This window comes from Gigantopelta aegis, chromosome 3 (genome assembly GCF_016097555.1).
Source record: "Gigantopelta aegis isolate Gae_Host chromosome 3, Gae_host_genome, whole genome shotgun sequence".
In the NCBI taxonomy this organism is placed as follows: Eukaryota; Metazoa; Mollusca; class Gastropoda; order Neomphalida; family Peltospiridae; genus Gigantopelta; species Gigantopelta aegis.
Genome location: NC_054701.1, coordinates 15,824,035 through 15,842,944, shown reverse-complemented (window position 1 = coordinate 15,842,944; position 18,910 = coordinate 15,824,035). Strand labels below are relative to the sequence as shown.

General features: G+C 37.5%; 1 protein-coding gene across 1 annotated transcript in view; it reads left to right on the top strand.

Annotated features, from left to right (window-relative positions):
* Positions 1 to 1,952: 1,952 nt before the first annotated feature.
* LOC121367577 (probable ATP-dependent RNA helicase DHX37) overlaps positions 1,953 to 18,910 on the top strand; it is a 34,022-nt gene continuing 17,064 nt past the window's right edge. Inside the window, exons 1-15 of the mRNA XM_041491848.1 lie at positions 1,953 to 2,265; positions 4,743 to 4,937; positions 5,593 to 5,693; positions 6,096 to 6,513; positions 7,129 to 7,277; positions 7,737 to 7,829; positions 8,371 to 8,467; positions 8,802 to 8,915; positions 9,268 to 9,369; positions 10,598 to 10,681; positions 12,193 to 12,313; positions 12,906 to 12,993; positions 13,656 to 13,764; positions 14,952 to 15,038; positions 18,229 to 18,336. Coding sequence (XP_041347782.1) covers positions 2,185 to 2,265; positions 4,743 to 4,937; positions 5,593 to 5,693; positions 6,096 to 6,513; positions 7,129 to 7,277; positions 7,737 to 7,829; positions 8,371 to 8,467; positions 8,802 to 8,915; positions 9,268 to 9,369; positions 10,598 to 10,681; positions 12,193 to 12,313; positions 12,906 to 12,993; positions 13,656 to 13,764; positions 14,952 to 15,038; positions 18,229 to 18,336 — 1,947 coding nt within the window. The 5' untranslated portion in view covers positions 1,953 to 2,184. The remainder of the gene's footprint in view (positions 2,266 to 4,742; positions 4,938 to 5,592; positions 5,694 to 6,095; positions 6,514 to 7,128; positions 7,278 to 7,736; positions 7,830 to 8,370; positions 8,468 to 8,801; positions 8,916 to 9,267; positions 9,370 to 10,597; positions 10,682 to 12,192; positions 12,314 to 12,905; positions 12,994 to 13,655; positions 13,765 to 14,951; positions 15,039 to 18,228; positions 18,337 to 18,910) is intronic.

The window sequence follows — 18,910 nt, the reverse complement described above, 5'->3', positions numbered from 1 at the left end:
GTTCCTGTGTATTTTTCGCATTTGCGACATAGAGCACCTTTTTATTCGTTATTTAAATCCATCCTTGGATCTGAAAGAAAATCAAGACTTGATTATCCCCGAAACTAACTCATGTTATTCCTTTTAACTTTATTTGTGTGCCTATATATTCATTAAGGATCAAACACACATTTTAACTATCTGGTTTATTGTCTAGGACAGTGTGTTGATGGTTATAGCTGTTAGTTTAGTGAGAGGAGTCAGTATAGCGACCTACGCCGTATTTCGAGTTCCTCTAGCATTATTCTGTTTATAAGTGAGAATAGGGCTAGAGAGCTCTCTATTTAACAGGTCGTCAATTCTCGAACACATGGCAAGCAGTATTTCTAAAATATACACATTTTAATAAATCTGAATCAACATACTTTTAGTTTTATTCATTGTTTTTTTCGAGTTTACTCATAACATTAAATTTAAATGTTAACAGAAGAAACGCTATAAGAGGAAACATGACACCCGTATCTGAAACAGGCCTTATATTTTTGTGATTAAACCGAAGACAACACTTGTCGTGCACCCTCAAATTAAAGTTCAACCCCTGAAGTAAACTTTAAAAAACAGATGAAATTAAAAGATCATGGCGTCAAATTTAGTAATTTATATGTATTTTGGATAGAGGTGTTGGATTTCTTTTTGCCTTGTATGTGCTAGTCAGAAACATAAGTTTAAAATTATATGACTGATTAAACTCAAGGTCTGTGACATCATTTTTAACAAATAAATAAATAATTATTACCAATACTAATTCGTTTTCATAAAACACATTTTTATTGCTTAAAATGTTCATAGTCAATAATAAATGTTAAACATACAGGCTACTTCAGAAAATCGGCCAAATCATTTTGGCACAGAAGTTGTTTATTCAGAGTTATAACATTCAAGATTAAAGGCTTTCAAAACGTTCTATTATAGACAGGCTGCTTCCTTATAAGTGACTAAATGTCTGATGCCATAGCTTAATGTAACATAGTTTAGATGGACATTAGAACTAATGTGTGTGTGTGTGTGTGTGTGTGTGTGTGTGTGTGTGTGTGTGTGTGTGTGTGTGTGTGTGTGTATCTTCCCGAGGAGCGACTGTCCTCGTATGCCACGAAGCGATCATAGCGCTAAGATCACCGTAAGGGTATAACTACCTTGTGCAATTAACGTAATCTTAGCGCTAAGATCACTTCTTTTTGCAGATTACGATAATATATGCCAATATCTAATTTAGGGCCGTTAACAAATTATTAACATCTATATGAGCGTACAATTGTAAAAGGTCCCTTAGAGGTAACAATATTCCAACTATAACATCCAGTCAGGCTAAAGTTTCAAGTGCACTTTTGATAGCGCAATTAATACTACCAATCCTGCCATTGATGATAAGTGTGGTGGTATCTGGTCTAAAATTAGTGTATCTGGGTAATAATGAATGCAGTTTTATTTGAACCAGTGTCAAGTACCGTTGTGCTTTAAAAAAATGAATATGGTCCCCGTTGGTACTACAATTGTGTATAGTATTTTAGCTACATACTTTAACATTGTCGCCAATGTGCTTCTATTTGGTATAATCTAGACGATTCCGAATGTGTTCGTAATCAGCCGAGATATTTCGGAAAGGTGGTACCGGTATCAACCGAGTTGTTCCGATTAGCCAACATGCGTAAGTTCGTGAAACTTATCAGCAGAGCTCCACCGATTTACGAATGAATAAACTTATAAACGAAATAAATAAACGGAATAAATAAACTCCTCAGATTAATACAAAAAACACCTTTGATTCATGAAGAATCCGTAATCGGCCGAGGTGTTCCGAACACAAGAATGAAAGTTACTACGCATCGACTAATATTCGTATCATTATTTATTAACAGTGTTGAACAGCGTAAAAGAGTAGGGGAAAATATATTTAGTAAATTATTATTATAATGTTCATTGTCAATATACTGGAAATATACACTCTTCTTTGCTTGTATAATTTATATAACGTATCTACATCTCTTGCACGTTTGGTCCGAAAACATACAGATGTTTATCTATAGAACTATTTACGGGAAGATATTGCGCAGTGTGTTGTTAGGCTCCAACATGTGCTTTGACGATGTTGTTTAAGTGATAAATAGTGTTTGATCGAATTCTGTATGAGCCTGAACTCACTCTGAAATGGGTAAAAATAAACAAGGGTTTAACTGGAAAGCAAGACAACAAGGTCAGACAGTTGTTGACCATTCGGACGAGAAAAAGGTGACGATAAAATATGTACACCCAGACGCAGAACCCAAAATGTTACATGGGGCGGGATATACCTGGGTGGGGTGTGTGGGTGTGGGTCGTTTAACGACACCACTGGAGCACATTAATTTATTAATCATCGGCTATTGGATGTCAAACATATGGTCATTTTGACACAGTCATAGAGAGGAAACCCGCTACATTTTTCCATTAGTAGCAAGGGATCTTATAATTTATATATGCACCATCCCACAGACAGGATAGCACATACCACAGCCTTTGATATACCAGTCGCAGGCATCGAAATAAGTCTAGAACGGTCGTTCAGGTTACCGGGAGGTTACCACATGTCAGAAAAGTTAAGAACGGTGTTTCGTTCTCGACAAAAATTTCAATGTAGTTTCATTTCCGAACTTAAACCAGGCAATGCATTCCGGACATTCGCGTTTCGTTTTCTTGTACGAAATTGCACCGATGTTCGTGTGCACTTGTCCAATTGCAAGCAATTTTGGCAATACGCATTTTTTAAGCAGCGCCCACTAGATAAATTTACTTACAGATTTCGTTTCTCGTACCAATGTGGTAACCTATAGGTTACCAGGCTATATTTTGTGGTAACCTGTAAATGGGTTACCAGACACAATACTTATTTTGATGCCTGCAGTCGTGGTGCACTGGCTCTGACGAGAAATAGCCCAGTGGGCCCACTGACTGGGATCGATCCCAGACCGACCTCACATCAAGCGATCACATTACCACTGGGCTACGTCCCGCCCATAGCTGTTTCTAGACTAAATCGAGCGTTCACCAGAGGTGTGATAGGTTGTAGGATCGATCACCCTCTATGGTATTGGTTGCCACTCCCTGCCTTAATCGGTGCCCATGGTACATCAAATGCCTAGGTATGTAGTACTGTCCAGTCTATATGACGGTCCATTACCTAGCATTCTATGCTTCTTTTTTGTTATGCAGTCAAAGAATGTTATCTATGGCAATTTTAAATATTCTGCTGTAGACAAAATGCTCACCTACGTGAAATTTGAGCCTGCTACATCAATATTAAATTGACAACTTTTGCAACAAATAAATATCCCTTAAAAGAAGGGACAATTAAGGCATTTGGCCTGGTATGCATATTCAACGATATATAATGTACATTATTGCTTAATAATAATATCAACAAGTATAATCGTATAGTTAATTAATAAAACGGTTAAATGTGATGGCTATTATATATAACGGGCGCAGCCATTTTGTACCATCTCAGTGAGTACTCCCTCTGGTGAGCTGGTGGTTACATAATACTTAACGCGTAACGTCAGGAATGAGCCTTAGAACTAGAGAAACACAATCTACCTGGTTTTTGTGGGATGATAAATAGTCGTACATTGCAATGTTCTGTAATAATACACATCCCAGTAAGCCAGCAATAAGTATATCCAGCACTATATATATTATTTTTCAATACAAAATAAAATACCATTGTCAAAGAGGCTACACAACAAGTCGAAATAATTTACAATGTATTGTCCGTGCAGTAACCTACGTACTGAAATGATACACGGAGTGTTTTCTTAGTTAATTGGTCTATGCTGTTAGTTGCTTCTACCTGTGATTCCTGATTGGCAGGTGTGTATTTGATTGATAACCAGACGAGCCAATTAATTGACGCTGTCTAGACACAAAAATACATACCGGTATTGTGGAATATTACCTGTTGCCCCTAAAATTGTAATGGACATGGTTTATTACTGTAAATAGTTGATTGATTAAGTAGACTTTTCCATCTAAAACCACAGAACTGACCAATTACGTAGTCCCAAAGAAAACAAAATTATCACTTTGGTATCGTGGGTTGTTGTTTTTGCTCCAACGTAGCATATCAATAGGCCTAATAGTGTACATTTTTCCTTTGGATTATTTAACAGTTGATCCATTCAACTGATTCAAGTTATTGGGTTGTTTCTCGTTCCATCTAGTGCACCACAACTGGTCAAACACCTAGATATGTGTTTTCCTGTCTGTGGGAAAGTACAAAGATCCCTTGCTGCTAATGGAAAAATGTAGCAGGGTTTTTTCTGCTGACTTAGAGTCATAATTACCAAATGTTTGACATCCAATAGCCAATGATTAATTAATCAATATGCTCTAGTAATTCTAACATATAGTCTTAGAGATGAAACCTGCTATATTTTTCCATTAGAAGCAAGGGATCTTTAATATGCACCATCTCACAGGCAGGATAGCACATACCACAGCCTTTGATATACCAGTTGTGGTGCACTGACTGCAACGAGAAATAGCCCAATGGGCCCACCGATGGGTATCGATCCCAAACCAACAGCGCATCAAGCGAGCGCTTTATCACTGAGCTACGTCCTGCCCAACCTTGAATGGTGATTGATATCTAATTTCATCATTGATTTTTCTTTTTATCTGTATGATTTGTTAAAAAATTTAATTTAATGTGATCTGAATTTTTTTTAAAGATTAAACTTGATTCGACATATGTCATTGACAAGACAGCTGTATCAGGATATGACGAGAGTAATAGTCTGGTGCTGCCATCTAGGAAACGAAAGACTGAGAAAAAGAAAGAAGTGGTACACCATGTGAAAAAGCTCAGCAAAAAGGAACGTAAAACATTGGAAAAAGTTCTAGAAAAACGGGAAAAGAAAAGTAAGGTAATGAATGCAGAATAATGAATTTGAAGCAATTCACTGTATCTCTATGATGTTAAATTTGTTAGTATGTTAGCCTAGCAGCCTTGTTAAAATACAGAATGTGCATTCCAGTATGTAAAATAGTCTGTGGTTGTTGCAAATTCTTGTCTTTATAAAATTATATGTATGCCCAGTGGTAACGTGCTCGCCTGATGCAAGTCGATCTGGGATCAATCCCCATCAGTGGGTCTATTGGGCTATTTCTCTTTCCAGCCAGTGCACCACGACTGGTATTTGATATTCTGTCTGTGGGATGGGGCATATATAAGATCCCTTGCTACTAAAAGTCTAGATAATGGAAAAATGTAGTGGGTTTTCTCTATTAAGATTATAATTACCAAATGTTTGACATCCAATAGCCGATGATTAATAAATCATTATAACAAATTTTAACTTTATACATGCTCGTGATATATCACTGGTAGAGACTGAACATTTTGTGATTTTATACTGTTACCAGTACATATAATGATGATAGGCAAAAAATATCACCATTACGTAATAGTATTTAAAAAATTTATTGTTCATTTGAAGTGACATGTACCCAATAATTTTGTTGAAATGATACAAATGATTTTGACCAATTAAGTTAGATCTAATATTTTATTCTTTAAAGAGGGCACAGATTTTAGAGTCTTTGAGTGAGGTGCAGGCAACATCAGAAGAAATGAAATTGTTTACGAGCATCACTGAGATGCACTCACAGAAATTCAAACAGTGAGTCTTAGAATTAATCTTTAACACCACCCACACATCAGATATATCAATTGGCTGTTGGCCATGTACACACAGCAATTCTTGTCTCAGAACCAAAAACTGTTTTTGTACATTTGGTACAAGATAGTGAAATGGGACCTCTGCAAAACAATGCACGGTTCACCCTGTCCATTGCCAAATTAGCCAATTGCTAATTTTTATACAAAGTGGCTATAAAATTTAGTGTTTGGCTAATAGAATATTCGTTAAATTAACCACATTTTGATACAATACTAAATGTTTCCTTATTTCATTCTCTCAGTGTATGTTTTGACGTCTTACATGTATTTAGCATCTACCGATTGTCTTTTCTAGACCTGAATCTTAGAACTGCTGTCACAAATAATCTTTGTATTTCATTAGCAAATTAGACATTGAGCTGAGTCCTATGGGTGAGGTGAAGTTGAACAGCATCACTGGGAGCAAGAAGAATATGAGAGAGCAGAAGATGATGGAGCTGGAAAAGGGCCAGGATATCGATGGTGACGAGTCGGACAGCTCCATCGATACCTCGGATATATCCACGGACGAGGAGCAGGATGTACAACCCACACAAGATGATGACAAACAGATAGAGGAGACTCCTGCAAACAGCAGTGTCATAGAGACAGCTGAGAGTACTCGGCCAGACGACAGTTCTGTTGAAAAGCCAAAGGATGCTTCCTCGGATAACATTGCCATAAAAGATGATACAAAAGTGGGAAAAACAACAGAAAGTGATACACAGGTTGACACCAAGCCAGCTTTCTTTGTACCAGTGTCACGTTCGGCTGCAGTCCAGGTAGGTAAATGTAGTCAGGGCTTGAAACTTGCCGAAATGTATGGTGGCCCCAAAAATATTAATGGATGTTGACAAATTATGGTAACCGAACCACGAGCAAGGTTTTAATGTGGAATAAATATATGGAATACAAATGTTAATAGTGGCTCGTATGTTATAGCTCTAAAGAAAATCAACCAAATAATATTATTTGGGTGACAAACACCATCATTTTTTAATATATAAGTCGCCCAAACGGAACATTGGTCGCATTTGGCGACCTGTCCACAGGCCGTTTCGAGCCCTGGTCTTATCTTATGCTACACACATTTCAATCTACATGTAGGTTCTTTTATATAGGTTCTTATGTTTGTATTTATATATGTTGTTGTGAATGACCAAAGGCCAAGAGGCCTATTGCAATAAATTATGATGTTTTTAGAAGCTCTAGCATGTCAGTCTGCTGATCAATGTTTTTAACATTGCATATTCACAAATTGTAAGTCTGGCACTATTTAATATTTAGTCTGCTGGTTTTCACAGGTCGGAGTATGGTGCTAAAAATTACATTCTAAACTAACAGTACACTCTTGTGTGTTTGCTTTATCTCTCATTAATTAACTATTGCATTTCCAGGCGGCAAGATTGAAGCTGCCGATACTGGGTGAAGAGCAAGTTGTGATGGAAGCCATCCATGAACACCCAGTGGTCATTATTTGTGGCGAAACGGGATCAGGGAAGACAACTCAAGTACCTCAGTTCCTGTATGAGGCTGGCTATGCCCAGTAAGTTTCCTTTTTCTTTCATAATTTTTTCTCTAGAATACTATTATATTTTGCATATCAGCAGTGACTTCACAGGTCAGAAAGCAGTTTTTACATATACAAGTTCAAGTTTAGTTTGTTGAATATATATAATTATTTCTCTAGAATACTATTATATTTTGCATATCAGCAGTGACTTCACAGGTCAGAAAGCAGTTTTTAACATATACAAGTTCAAGTTTAGTTTGTTGAATATATATAATTTTCATAATTAATTGCCAGCAGTATTTTGCGTCCAACTTAGACACAGTAAATCAAGTGGCATATGCAGTCAAAATTTCTTCCTGGCATTTTCATGTATTTTATTATTATTTGAAGGTATTTTCTGAGTACTACTTTTTGTTTTGTTGGTTTCAGAAAGCAATTTTAAAGTTAACAATTGATATTTTCTTAATTTCTGTAAATCTCTTTCACTTCTAGCAAAGGTGCCATTATTGGAATTACAGAACCAAGACGAGTTGCTGCAATCAGTATGTCCAGAAGGGTTGCCATGGAAATGAATTTATCTAGAAGGTTAATTTTACAGATGTTTCCCTTTATTCTGAAAAATTACAACTATTAATGTGTCATAAATTGATTATCTATACAGTTTAGTGGGCCTAAACAAAATATATCAGACTAAATATTGTTATAAACCCATTCCAGAAGTCCCTCTTTGTAATCCCTACTATCAGGGCTGGAAATTCTCCTCTAGATTTCCTTTTTTTTACAGTTCACCAATTCCCACCCCTGTACTATACACAAAACTTGTATGATGCAAACAAATGTATAGGCAACCATCTGGTCTGTGTTTTGCAACTGTAAGCCTAATTTGGTCATTTGATTTAACATAAAGTGTAAAAACCAGCCTGCCAATTGTTTTCCTGGTTTCTCTGGTTGAACACAGCCTAGCTGTTTGCTGCAGTCTTCTTAATTTTTAAAAAATAAACTAAACCTTTGCTACAATATTAATAAAAAAAGTTTTGGTCACAAATGTTTATTTATCTGTGTAACCATATAATTATTTGACTTGAAAATTAAATGGTTGTATTTGTAATTTATTATCTCATTTCAGAGTTGTTTCCTATCAGATTAGATATGAAGGAAATACGACTGATGAAACAAAAATTAAATTCCAGACCGATGGTGTGCTGTTGAAGGAAGTTCAAAAGGTTTGAACTACATGTTTAATTTCTTTCAGATTTCATATGCCAAACAGTGTAAACGTTTATGGTTGTACAATTAAATATGATGCTGACGTTTTCAGTCAGGCATGAATTGTTTTTCGTTATAATATAAATGTGATGTACTTAAGAGGTTTAATGTTTGTAAAAATATATAACTTAATGTTTTAAATTTTGAAACAGATCTTGGATTGATCACAAGAAAAGACAAGTCACAAATTTCACATGATCAGTTTTGATAGTTACAATGTATGAAGATTACAAGTTCACACAAGAGAAATTAGCAATAAGTAATTTTGTTTTTGTGTGATTTTTTCTTCAGGATTTCCTCTTGACGAAGTACAGTGTTATTATTATAGATGAGGCTCATGAACGGAGTGTGTACACTGATATTCTGATCGGTTTGCTTTCACGGATCGTGCCTCTACGACAAAAGGTGACTATGAAGTATTAAATATTGTATTTAGTCACTTTTCTCCACTAGCCTGGCTAGTTTGGAAGTTATCTCCCTTGTTATGTGGACTGCTCTGGGGCCCAATTCACTAAACTCTCGCAACTTTGCGATCTCGCAGTGCAATGCTAAAAGACTTGCAAAGAGGATACTTTGCTGTCTAACAGAGCCTAAGAGAGCTTTGTGAATTAGGCCCCTGTTCTGCCAAATAACATTGATGCATTGTTAATTCAATATTCAAATCTATTTTCTTGCCACTCTGTTTGTAGTGTCACTAGTTTACCTCTAAACAGTTGTATATCTTGTACCTGATTAACCTTCCTCGGACCTGTTTCAGAGAGGAAACCCGCTAAAGCTGATTATTATGTCTGCTACGCTGCGAGTGGAGGACTTCACTGATAACAAGCGTCTCTTCAAGGTTACGCCTCCAGTCATCAAGGTAAACACACGGCTGGATTGTTTCTTCTTTCTCTTGACGTTCTGTAAAGTGCTTGAAAACCATTTCTGTTGTCATTTTTGTTATTAGTTAGAATTACTAATGTTTTATTAAATGTGTTCACTGTCATGTAATACAGTATGGTACTTGTAATATAACACATTATTACCCCAGCAGGCACTCATAACGGGGAAAATTAAATCATAATTTCTCACTGAGAAATTATTATGCATTGGTTTAATGTACACTACTATTGGATGATTTGATGCCAACAAACCAATCACCTTGTCGGTTCTAAATATGACGTCATCACGATTTGGCAAAGCACACACAATGACGTCACATAGTTTAAAGAGTTTGCGTTTATGTCTTTCTGGTTTCAGTGTTAAACTTGTAATAAAATAGTAGTTTAATGTAATTCATTAGAGATATTTTGACAGAATATATAGCACTTATGGGTTTTGAAAATTATTTGTGAATCGTGAATAAAATACGAAGTTAAAGCAATACCCAGAACAGTAAAGTAGTTTACGTCGTTTCTATGTACATGGATGTGTAGCCGTTGTAGGCTATATTGAAAATAAGGGCTTTAAAAAACCCCAAATACCTGGGGTAATAAATATAATAACAAACTCGGTACCAGTTATTGTCAAATTTATGTCCCTCGTGAAATAATTTTTATTTGTCACTCGCTAAAGCTCGTGACAAGTGAACATTATTTCACTCGGGACATAAATTTGATAATAACTGGTAACTCGTTTATTATCCTCTATTTACTTTTGAGTGTAGATAGGAACAAAAATGCCCCATGCAAATTTCATTCAATCTTCGCCCTCTGCACTGGAAATAGTAGGAAAAAAGCTGCAAATTGATCTCCTTGCAATAAAATGTTTTAATAAATTTTATTTCAAACTTCATGTGATTGCTCGCCTGGCATCATTTAAGGAGTGTGATCTTCAGCTCGCCTTGATTTTGCTCATGTCGACGATTGTCACTGTTGAACCATCCAAAAGCAATTAAGAATGGGAAAATGAGAAGCCTTTTGGGGCCCACTGTCCTTGTGCTTATAATTACACGGAGTGGTTGTCAATCACGAATAAGATGATGACAACAAACTTTGTGATTTCACCATGAATAATAACCCTGGCCTTGACTTAGGGATGTTTAATATGCAATTAAAAATAATTCTTTGTTTCCTAACTTGTCAGGTATTTTATTTCAACTTTTTCAGGTGGATTCACGTCAGTACCCAGTGACGATTCACTTCAACAAGCGAACACCGCTTGATGATTATTTGTCAGATACGTATAAAAAGGTAAATACTGATTGCTAGTTAAACCACAATTTAAAAGAAAATGGATGTGAATTTGAAAGCACAAACACCCAACTTCTCAAACTATTTTTCTGACTTCCTCAAGTTTGAACTATTTAAGTTAGACTGTATTATAATTAATAGTATAGTATATTTGTTAGAATTAGATAATGTAGACCCTACTAAAAACCACTTTGTTACAAATTATGACATGCACTTTTGTAATTAATAATGGCTACATTTTCAATGTTTTCACAGGTTTAGGTATCCATATTTGTTTGGAAGTTCACATACCGTATTTGACCGGAAATAAGCCCAGGGGGCCAAGACAACTCATTGTGAGCTTAGCATGGGGTGGGCTTATTCCCAGACAAGGGGCCAGTTTTGTAGAATTTTTTTTTAATAATAATAATTAAAATAAATAACAATACTTAAATGAACTAGGAAGAAAACAAAAAACGTTCAGTAGCACATCTATTAATTAGTGTTCCATTTGTTATTAATAAATAATAATTGTTTATTAAATTGTGGGTTTTTTACTAGTATCTAAACACACCTTCTATGTCACAATTACTTACCAGTGCTGTTTATTTACATCCAAAATTAATGCTGAGAAGACTTAAAACAACAGCAATTAACAACAAACTCAATAGCGTATACACACACGTTTCTGACACAGGCAGCCAGCTTACACTACAAAGAATTGTCAATCTACGGTCATTGTTCTTAGCCAATCAGAATAAGGTATTTGCTTAATTAGCATTAACTGCGGACCCAGTGTGGTGGTAAAAATAGACATTGGTTTTAATTTTAGTTCATACTTGGGCACTTCAGAGAAATACTGCAGGCATGAAATTGAAAACAATGTTACACACTGTTATTGTTAGACTGCTAAATCTCACTGGTGGTAAAATATTGTGTTACATTTGTGTTTAATTATCTGCAGGAGGTATGACCTTTTAAATTAACTTTGAGCAAACTTGCAATTTCATGTTATTTATAAGGTGACGAAGTTGGGGATGGGCTTATTTACGAATGAGGGCCTAATTTCTTAAATGCTATCAAAACGGAGGGGGGCTTATTCAAAGACATGGGCTTATTTCCGGTCAAATACGGTAATTATCTTATTTGAATGTGTGTTTAAAGGGACATTCCTTAGTTTGCTGCAATTTTTAAGATGTTATTGACTAACATACTTTTTAACAATTGTAATTGCATATCAATATATTTTTCTACATAAAATATTAGTGTCTGTATATTAATCATTCTAATATTTTTACTAGGTTAAATTTAATTATTTTTCGTACGAAATTATTTGGAGACAAAATCCAGTTTGGACTTCTTACAAATATTAAGATGACCAGAAACACATTGAATATACAGACACTGATATTCTAAACAAGAAAATATATTTAATATTTAAGTTTAATTATAGAAATATTTTATTAGTCGGAAGCATCTTACAATGCAGCAAACTCAGGAATGTCCCTTTAATTAAGTGAATTTTGTTTAAGATCTGCAAGATTCACAGACAGCTGCCTGAAGGGGGTATTCTTGTGTTTGTGACGGGGCAGCAGGAAGTACATACCTTGTGTCGCAAACTGAAACACACCTTCCCTTACAAACAAGGAACTGGTGAGTCTTTTACAATATTTATTACTCCCCTACCAGTCCAACCAGAGGTGACTATTGCTTTTATCTCCATCTGTCTGTCCTACATATACTTTCTGGATATTGTTTTTGACAATGCCTCAAGATATTGACCTGAAAGTTTGTGTATAGCTTTATCAAGTTCTGTTACATATCAAGTTTGACTTTCATGACCCTCCTTGTACTTAGGAGATCTGAAAATTAGTTTTGTGGACATTTTTTTCCCGAAATACTTCAAGATATTAAGCTGAAATTTTGTGTATAGCTTTACAGATAAGTTTTGACTTTTATGGTGATATATCCATTTGAGGCAGAGTTATGTCCCTTGAATTTATGAGATACAAAAATGTGTTGGGTCTGGAAGGGGACTTGTATTGCTTTAGCAGTACTCTCAAAATGCTTCTTTATTACATCAAAATTATTGCTGCCAATATGAAATAAGTTATTGAACTGTTGGTTTTAAAACAGATTTTGAAGAAGAAAACCAATGGATAAGAAAAACTATTATGAATTTTATTCAGTCTGATGCTATTTTACTAGAATATTAATGCTGACTTACATTATTTTGATTTTGAAGTTTCAGAAAGTAAGCCAAAACCAGAATCTAGAAGACAAAAGAAAACAAAAGTAAAAAAGTGTGAACTTCCAGAAGTGAACTTGAACAAGTATGTAATGCCTACAAACTGTATATTATTATGTTAATTGCTCATAATAACATCCATATCATTATCATACCATCCAATTCTCCGTCCCAAAGTAATGTTACTAGTAATGTTACAACTAGCCATCTGTCTGTTCCTAATCCGTTAACTAATGTTGGCAGCCAACATAGATTTACAGTTGTATTTAGAATCAGAATGATAAACAAAATGTTATATATTAGGCTTGACTATATATTATTTCGGAAAAGATGCATTATACAAGTAACTGTTTTAACAATAGAATATTTGTTTGCTGGTTAATATGTATTTGAGATACATCTATTATTTTTCAAGTAAAATATGGACCGTACATATTCAGGTTGTTCTGGAATTAATCATTTACATTGAGGGGCCAAGGTAGCAGAAGGCAGTTTTTCTACATATCTACCACCTCCAAAATAATTTTGTCATTTAAACCATGTAGTACATGTATTTAGAGGAAAAGATGCAGAATACTTACAACATATAAAATAATAATTACAATGCCATCAATTGCCCACCTGAATTCCTAAAAAGCCTAAGAGGACCTTTTTTTGGCTTCATGTTTCTTGTAAAATGGGTTAACAATAGTGAACATGTTTTAGTTATTCTCTGTTTATCTACAGTTACTCTCTGTTTATCTACAGTTACTCAACACAGCCACTTGATGAAGAAGCTGATTTGGATATGGTTGACCAGGAATCCGATGATGACATTACACTGACTTCACCTGTTGATGATGATGATGATAATCAAGTAATAGATTATGCGAAATTGATATGTAATGTCTAAGGTTGTTGTGTGCGTGTGTGTGAAAATAGTTGTATTAAATTCAGATGTATGTAACTATTTATCAGTCTTAATTCTCAGACATGTTTCTTGACATGAATTTTTTTTAATGTCTTTGAGACGTTAATTTATGGGCGTCATATTTATTAGAATATTTTCCACAGTTTTAAGCAGTGGGATTGGTTATCAAAGAAATAAATATTTAAAATATTTCCTCTCCTTTAAATTCTATTCATTCCTGACAGCTTCTCCTATCTTTAACTTCATTTGCTGTCCATCTCCACAACCTAGTCCTTGTCTATACTTTCTTATTGCATATATACAGTCAAAACTGTCTTAAGCGGCCACACAAGGGAGTAGATAAAAGTGGCCGCTTAAGACGGGTGGCTGCTGAGTACAGGTTGCCACATATATAGTCTTTAAAACATTTGTTGTTTCTTGTTTTACCGTCTGTACTGCTAATCAACGGATATGTGCTTCACAGTTGACTATAAATCAACTTTTGACATGTCGTCTCCTTCAGAAATAATGCAAATAGAATGTATTAAATTAACCGTTCTCAACCAGTTTGTTTTCTTTTTCCATTTAATTATTGAATTCCTACTTCATGCGGTGTATTGTTATAGTAAGTGAATCTACAAATATCAAGCATAGCATGCCCAGAGGCAATTAGATGCATTCCAGAGTCATACTTTCTTAACTGATACACAGTGGAGATGTCGGGACTGATTGAGTACTAGTATTCCTGAAGGTGTGAAGATTGTTTAATTGCTGCACCTTATCGCTGTTGTTAAAATATCCCTTTTATATAACAGTAAAACTTTACTGTGGCCGCTTAATACAGGTATTTTAGCGATTTGGAATCTGATTTAGGTGGCCGCTGGCCGTGTTAGACAGGTGACCGCTTATTACAGGTGCATTTACATTATAAATTGTTTGGGAGGGAAAAAAGTCGCCGCTTAAGGCAGGTGACCACTGAGTACAGGTGGCCGCTTGGACAGGTTTGACTATATATATATTATGTAAGTAATTAGGATACTTGCCAAATGAGGGTGTTATTTATTTAGGAATTCATTCATATATTAAATGACCTGAATAGCTGATGTACCTTTCATTTATTCATTCATTCATTCATTCTCTCAATCTCTCTTTAGGATGATGTGGAAAATACAACAGCTTCAGAAGACCCGCTCTATGTTCTTCCACTGTATTCACTTTTATCCAGTGAGAAACAAGCCAAAGTAAGACATTTTGTTTACTGTTTTTACTATTTTTAAATGTAACAGGTATCTACTGAAGGGATTTGAACCAGGTTCTTTGTGCAAGAAACCAACACTCTACTAACAGAAGCCAATAGAGAAGTTCCGACTAGGTGTATGTCTAGTAGTCCTGAGCACTCTTATACCAATAGGGGTGGGATGTAGCCCAGTGGTAAAGTGTTCGCTTGATGCACGGTCGGTCTAGGATCGATCCCCGTTGCATCGTTAAATAAAACATTTTTCTTTCTTTCTATACCAATACTATTAAATACACGCCCATCAAGTTGAACAGTTCCAGGTCCTGACTGGATTCTTGAGATAAGAACACATCCAGTGGGTGTGGGTGTGGGCACAACCTCTGACCTCACCAGAGAGTTCTGTCCATGACGGGGTTCACACATCCAGTGGGTGTGGGTGTGGGCACAACCTCTGACCTCACCAGAGAGTTCTGTCCATGACGGGGTTCACACATCCAGTGGGTGTGGGTGTGGGCACAACCTCTGACCTCACCAGAGAGTTCTGTCCATGACGGGGTTCACACATCCAGTGGGTGTGGGTGTGGGCACAACCTCTGACCTCACCAGAGAGTTCTGTCCATGACGGGGTTCACACATCCAGTGGGTGTGGGTGTGGGCACAACCTCTGACCTCACCAGAGAGTTCTGTCCATGACGGGGTTCACACATCCAGTGGGTGTGGGTGTGGGCACAACCTCTGACCTCACCAGAGAGTTCTGTCCATGACGGGGTTCACACATCCAGTGGGTGTGGGTGTGGGCACAACCTCTGACCTCACCAGAGAGTTCTGTCCATGACGGGGTTCACACATCCAGTGGGTGTGGGTGTGGGCACAACCTCTGACCTCACCAGAGAGTTCTGTCCATGACGGGGTTCACACATCCAGTGGGTGTGGGTGTGGGCACAACCTCTGACCTCACCAGAGAGTTCTGTCCATGACGGGGTTCACACATCCAGTGGGTGTGGGTGTGGGCACAACCTCTGACCTCACCAGAGAGTTCTGTCCATGACGGGGTTCACACATCCAGTGGGTGTGGGTGTGGGCACAACCTCTGACCTCACCAGAGAGTTCTGTCCATGACGGGGTTCACACATCCAGTGGGTGTGGGTGTGGGCACAACCTCTGACCTCACCAGAGAGTTCTGTCCATGACGGGGTTCACACATCCAGTGGGTGTGGGTGTGGGCACAACCTCTGACCTCACCAGAGAGTTCTGTCCATGACGGGGTTCACACATCCAGTGGGTGTGGGTGTGGGCACAACCTCTGACCTCACCAGAGAGTTCTGTCCATGACGGGGTTCACACATCCAGTGGGTGTGGGTGTGGGCACAACCTCTGACCTCACCAGAGAGTTCTGTCCATGACGGGGTTCACACATCCAGTGGGTGTGGGTGTGTCCATGACGGGGCACAACCTCTGACCTCACCAGAGAGTTCTGTCCATGACGGGGTTCACACATCCAGTGGGTGTGGGTGTTCTGACCTCACCAGAGAGTTCTGTCCATGACGGGGTTCACACATCCAGGGTGTGGGTGTGGGCACAACCTCTGACCTCACCAGAGAGTTCTGTCCATGACGGGGTTCACACATCCAGTGGGTGTGGGTGTGGGCACAACCTCTGACCTCACCAGAGAGTTCTGTCCATGACGGGGTTCACACATCCAGTGGGTGTGGGTGTGGGCACAACCTCTGACCTCACCAGAGAGTTCTGTCCATGACGGGGTTCACACATCCAGTGGGTGTGGGTGTGGGCACAACCTCTGACCTCACCAGAGAGTTCTGTCCATGACGGGGTTCACACATCCAGTGGGTGTGGGTGTGGGCACAACCTCTGACCTCACCAGAGAGTTCTGTCCATGACGGGGTTCACACATCCAGTGGGTGTGGGTGTGGGCACAACCTCTGACCTCACCAGAGAGTTCTGTCCATGACGGGGTTCACACATCCAGTGGGTGTGGGTGTGGGCACAACCTCTGACCTCACCAGAGAGTTCTGTCCATGACGGGGTTCACACATCCAGTGGGTGTGGGTGTGGGCACAACCTCTGACCTCACCAGAGAGTTCTGTCCATGACGGGGTTCACACATCCAGTGGGTGTGGGTGTGGGCACAACCTCTGACCTCACCAGAGAGTTCTGTCCATGACGGGGTTCACACATCCAGTGGGTGTGGGTGTGGGCACAACCTCTGACCTCACCAGAGAGTTCTGTCCATGACGGGGTTCACACATCCAGTGGGTGTGGGTGTGGGCACAACCTCTGACCTCACCAGAGAGTTCTGTCCATGACGGGGTTCACACATCCAGTCCCTATGTCAGCTTTATATAAAGTAACATAAATTAAACAGCTTGGAGTGGATTCAAGTCACAAACCCAGTACTCTAATTGTCAATTCCCACTAACCATTGCCAGTAGGAGCACTTTTGTTATGTCAGTAATATGGCTTAATAAATTAATTTCTTAAATTATATAATGGGACAGGTCATTATGAAGAGAAATTAATTTTTGATTTATGAAATTTTTTATATCTGTTTCAGTAGTCTTCAAGTATAATTTTAGCAGTGGTATATATTTCAAATTTATTTTAATGTGCCTTTGTTACGCTTATATTAGAGATATACCAGTTTTTACTCTTTCACAGCATTTTTCCTGTCATATATATTGTAATACCATATAAATAATACCAGTGTAATATCTTGTCAGGTGAAAGTCAGAAATTAGTTACTGTGTTTTCTGGACATATGTTTATTATTTTACTCAGTGTCTGGAGATATAGAGAGGATATTTCATGTTTTTTGTCAATTATGATTTATATCTCATCTCATGAAGTTTGCAATCATATCTCACAACTCGCTTGTGCGACGAGTGTGATATGATTGCAAACTTCATGAGATGAGATGAACTTTTCCATTTAATATATAACTTTTGGCAATTTACCTTTATTATTAAAATGCCAGCAGCAAAATAGTTCCGGCTTTCATACTGTGAAGATAACGCTTTCTACAGTGACGATAACACATTTTAGAGTGAAATAATGAAAATTTCACTCTAAAATGTGTTATCGTCACTGAGTGTCTGATAACACTTTTATTTCACTGATATTTTAAGATATTTCACTAAATGTTATATAATAAATAAGTTTGTTGTTGTTTTTCCCAGGTGTTTGAATCTCCACCTGGAAACTGCCGACTCTGTGTTGTGTCTACGAATGTGGCGGAGACATCACTGACCATTCCAAACATCAAATATGTGGTGGACACGGGCAAGGTATTTATCATTATCAAAACATGGTTGCGCGTTGTATTATTTTCAAATTTCTAATGTCTAGTATGTCGTATGATTAATTCTATTTGGTGGTTCCTTGATTTGTTTATCAGTGGTGACAGGGCTAATAATATATAATAGTAGCAGATAAAAAAATAAATAAAGCAGTCCCAGTTTTGGACCTAGCAGATGAAATAGAAATTCACTTGCTAAATTGCAGGTAGTTTGTAAAGAAATAGAAAGGAAATTTATGCAGTTGGACATATGGTTAAGGACCACACAGATATTGAAGAAGGAAACCCGCTGTCGCCACTTTTTAATTACCAGCAAGGGATCTTTTATATGCACCATCCCACAGACAGGATAACATATACCACGGCCTTTGATATCCCAATCGTGGTGTACTGGCTGGAGTGAGAAATAGCCTGATGGGGATCGATCCCAGACCGACCGTGCATCAAGCAAATGCTTTACCACTGGGCTTCGTCCTGCCCATTGTAAAGAGATATATGTATGCATGATTGTTTAATCTGCTATGTAGTTTGATTATAAGTTAATCTCAGTTGTCTTTATGTTT